Source organism: Gavialis gangeticus, unplaced genomic scaffold (genome assembly GCF_001723915.1).
Source record: "Gavialis gangeticus isolate Ggan-Ray unplaced genomic scaffold, GavGan_comp1, whole genome shotgun sequence".
In the NCBI taxonomy this organism is placed as follows: Eukaryota; Metazoa; Chordata; order Crocodylia; family Gavialidae; genus Gavialis; species Gavialis gangeticus.
This window is the reverse complement of record NW_017729015.1, coordinates 17,843,772-17,844,461: the sequence shown is the minus strand read 5'-3', so window position 1 is coordinate 17,844,461 and position 690 is coordinate 17,843,772. Positions and strand designations below refer to the sequence as shown.

At 68.1% G+C, this 690-nt stretch overlaps 1 protein-coding gene across 1 annotated transcript in view; it reads right to left on the bottom strand.

Moving 5' to 3' along the window:
* The window catches only part of EXTL1 (exostosin like glycosyltransferase 1), a 41,294-nt gene that overhangs the window by 21,535 nt on the left and 19,069 nt on the right, over positions 1-690 (bottom strand). The window contains exons 2-3 of the mRNA XM_019512454.1: positions 379-472; positions 122-229 (exon numbers count right to left, since the gene is read on the bottom strand). Coding sequence (XP_019367999.1) covers positions 122-229; positions 379-472 — 202 coding nt within the window. The remainder of the gene's footprint in view (positions 1-121; positions 230-378; positions 473-690) is intronic.

Sequence of the window (690 nt, the reverse complement as noted above, 5' to 3'; positions counted from 1 at the left end):
ACACAATGGCCCCGTCAGCACGAGGCTTTGGGGAGCGGGTTTCTAACCCCAGCTGGGGGATTGCAGGCCTGGCCCCTGGAAGGGGCACCGAGGGCAGTGCTATGCTGGGCCCCCCCCTCACCTGCAACAGCAGCCGCTCGTCCCCCACGATAGCTGCCTTGCTCCAGTCGATCACCTCAGAGAAGGGCAGCTCCCAGCCATTGCTGAGCAGCACAGGGATGCAGGCGGCCTGGGCAAGGGGAGACAGGCCACGATGACTACCAGGGGCCCAGCACCCACCCCGCCCCAGGACCTCACAGGGATGGAGCAAGCCCAGAGCGGGGCTCCATGCAGCCCCGTCGGGGAGCTGCGCCCCTGCCCGCATCCCCTCGCAGGTACCTGCAGCGCCTCCAGGAAGCGGAAGGAGCCCAGGCGCCGACCGCGTGGGATGATGCAGAAGGTCGAGTTGTGCAGCAGCTCCCGGTAGTCGAACCTGGGGTCGGAAGACAGCACGGGTCAGGGCCCAAGGCCGGAGCTCGCCGGCCCACCCCGCCTGTGCCCATTGTCGGGCATCTGCACCCCAGGCAGGCGCGTCAATCCCAAGCAGTTCCCTCGCTTTCACCCTCTGCCCCAGGGCCCGCGAGAGCCCAGCATGCCTTAGCCATTCCCAGGCATGAAACAAGCTTCTTGCCCCCCACCCCCGGCCCCTGC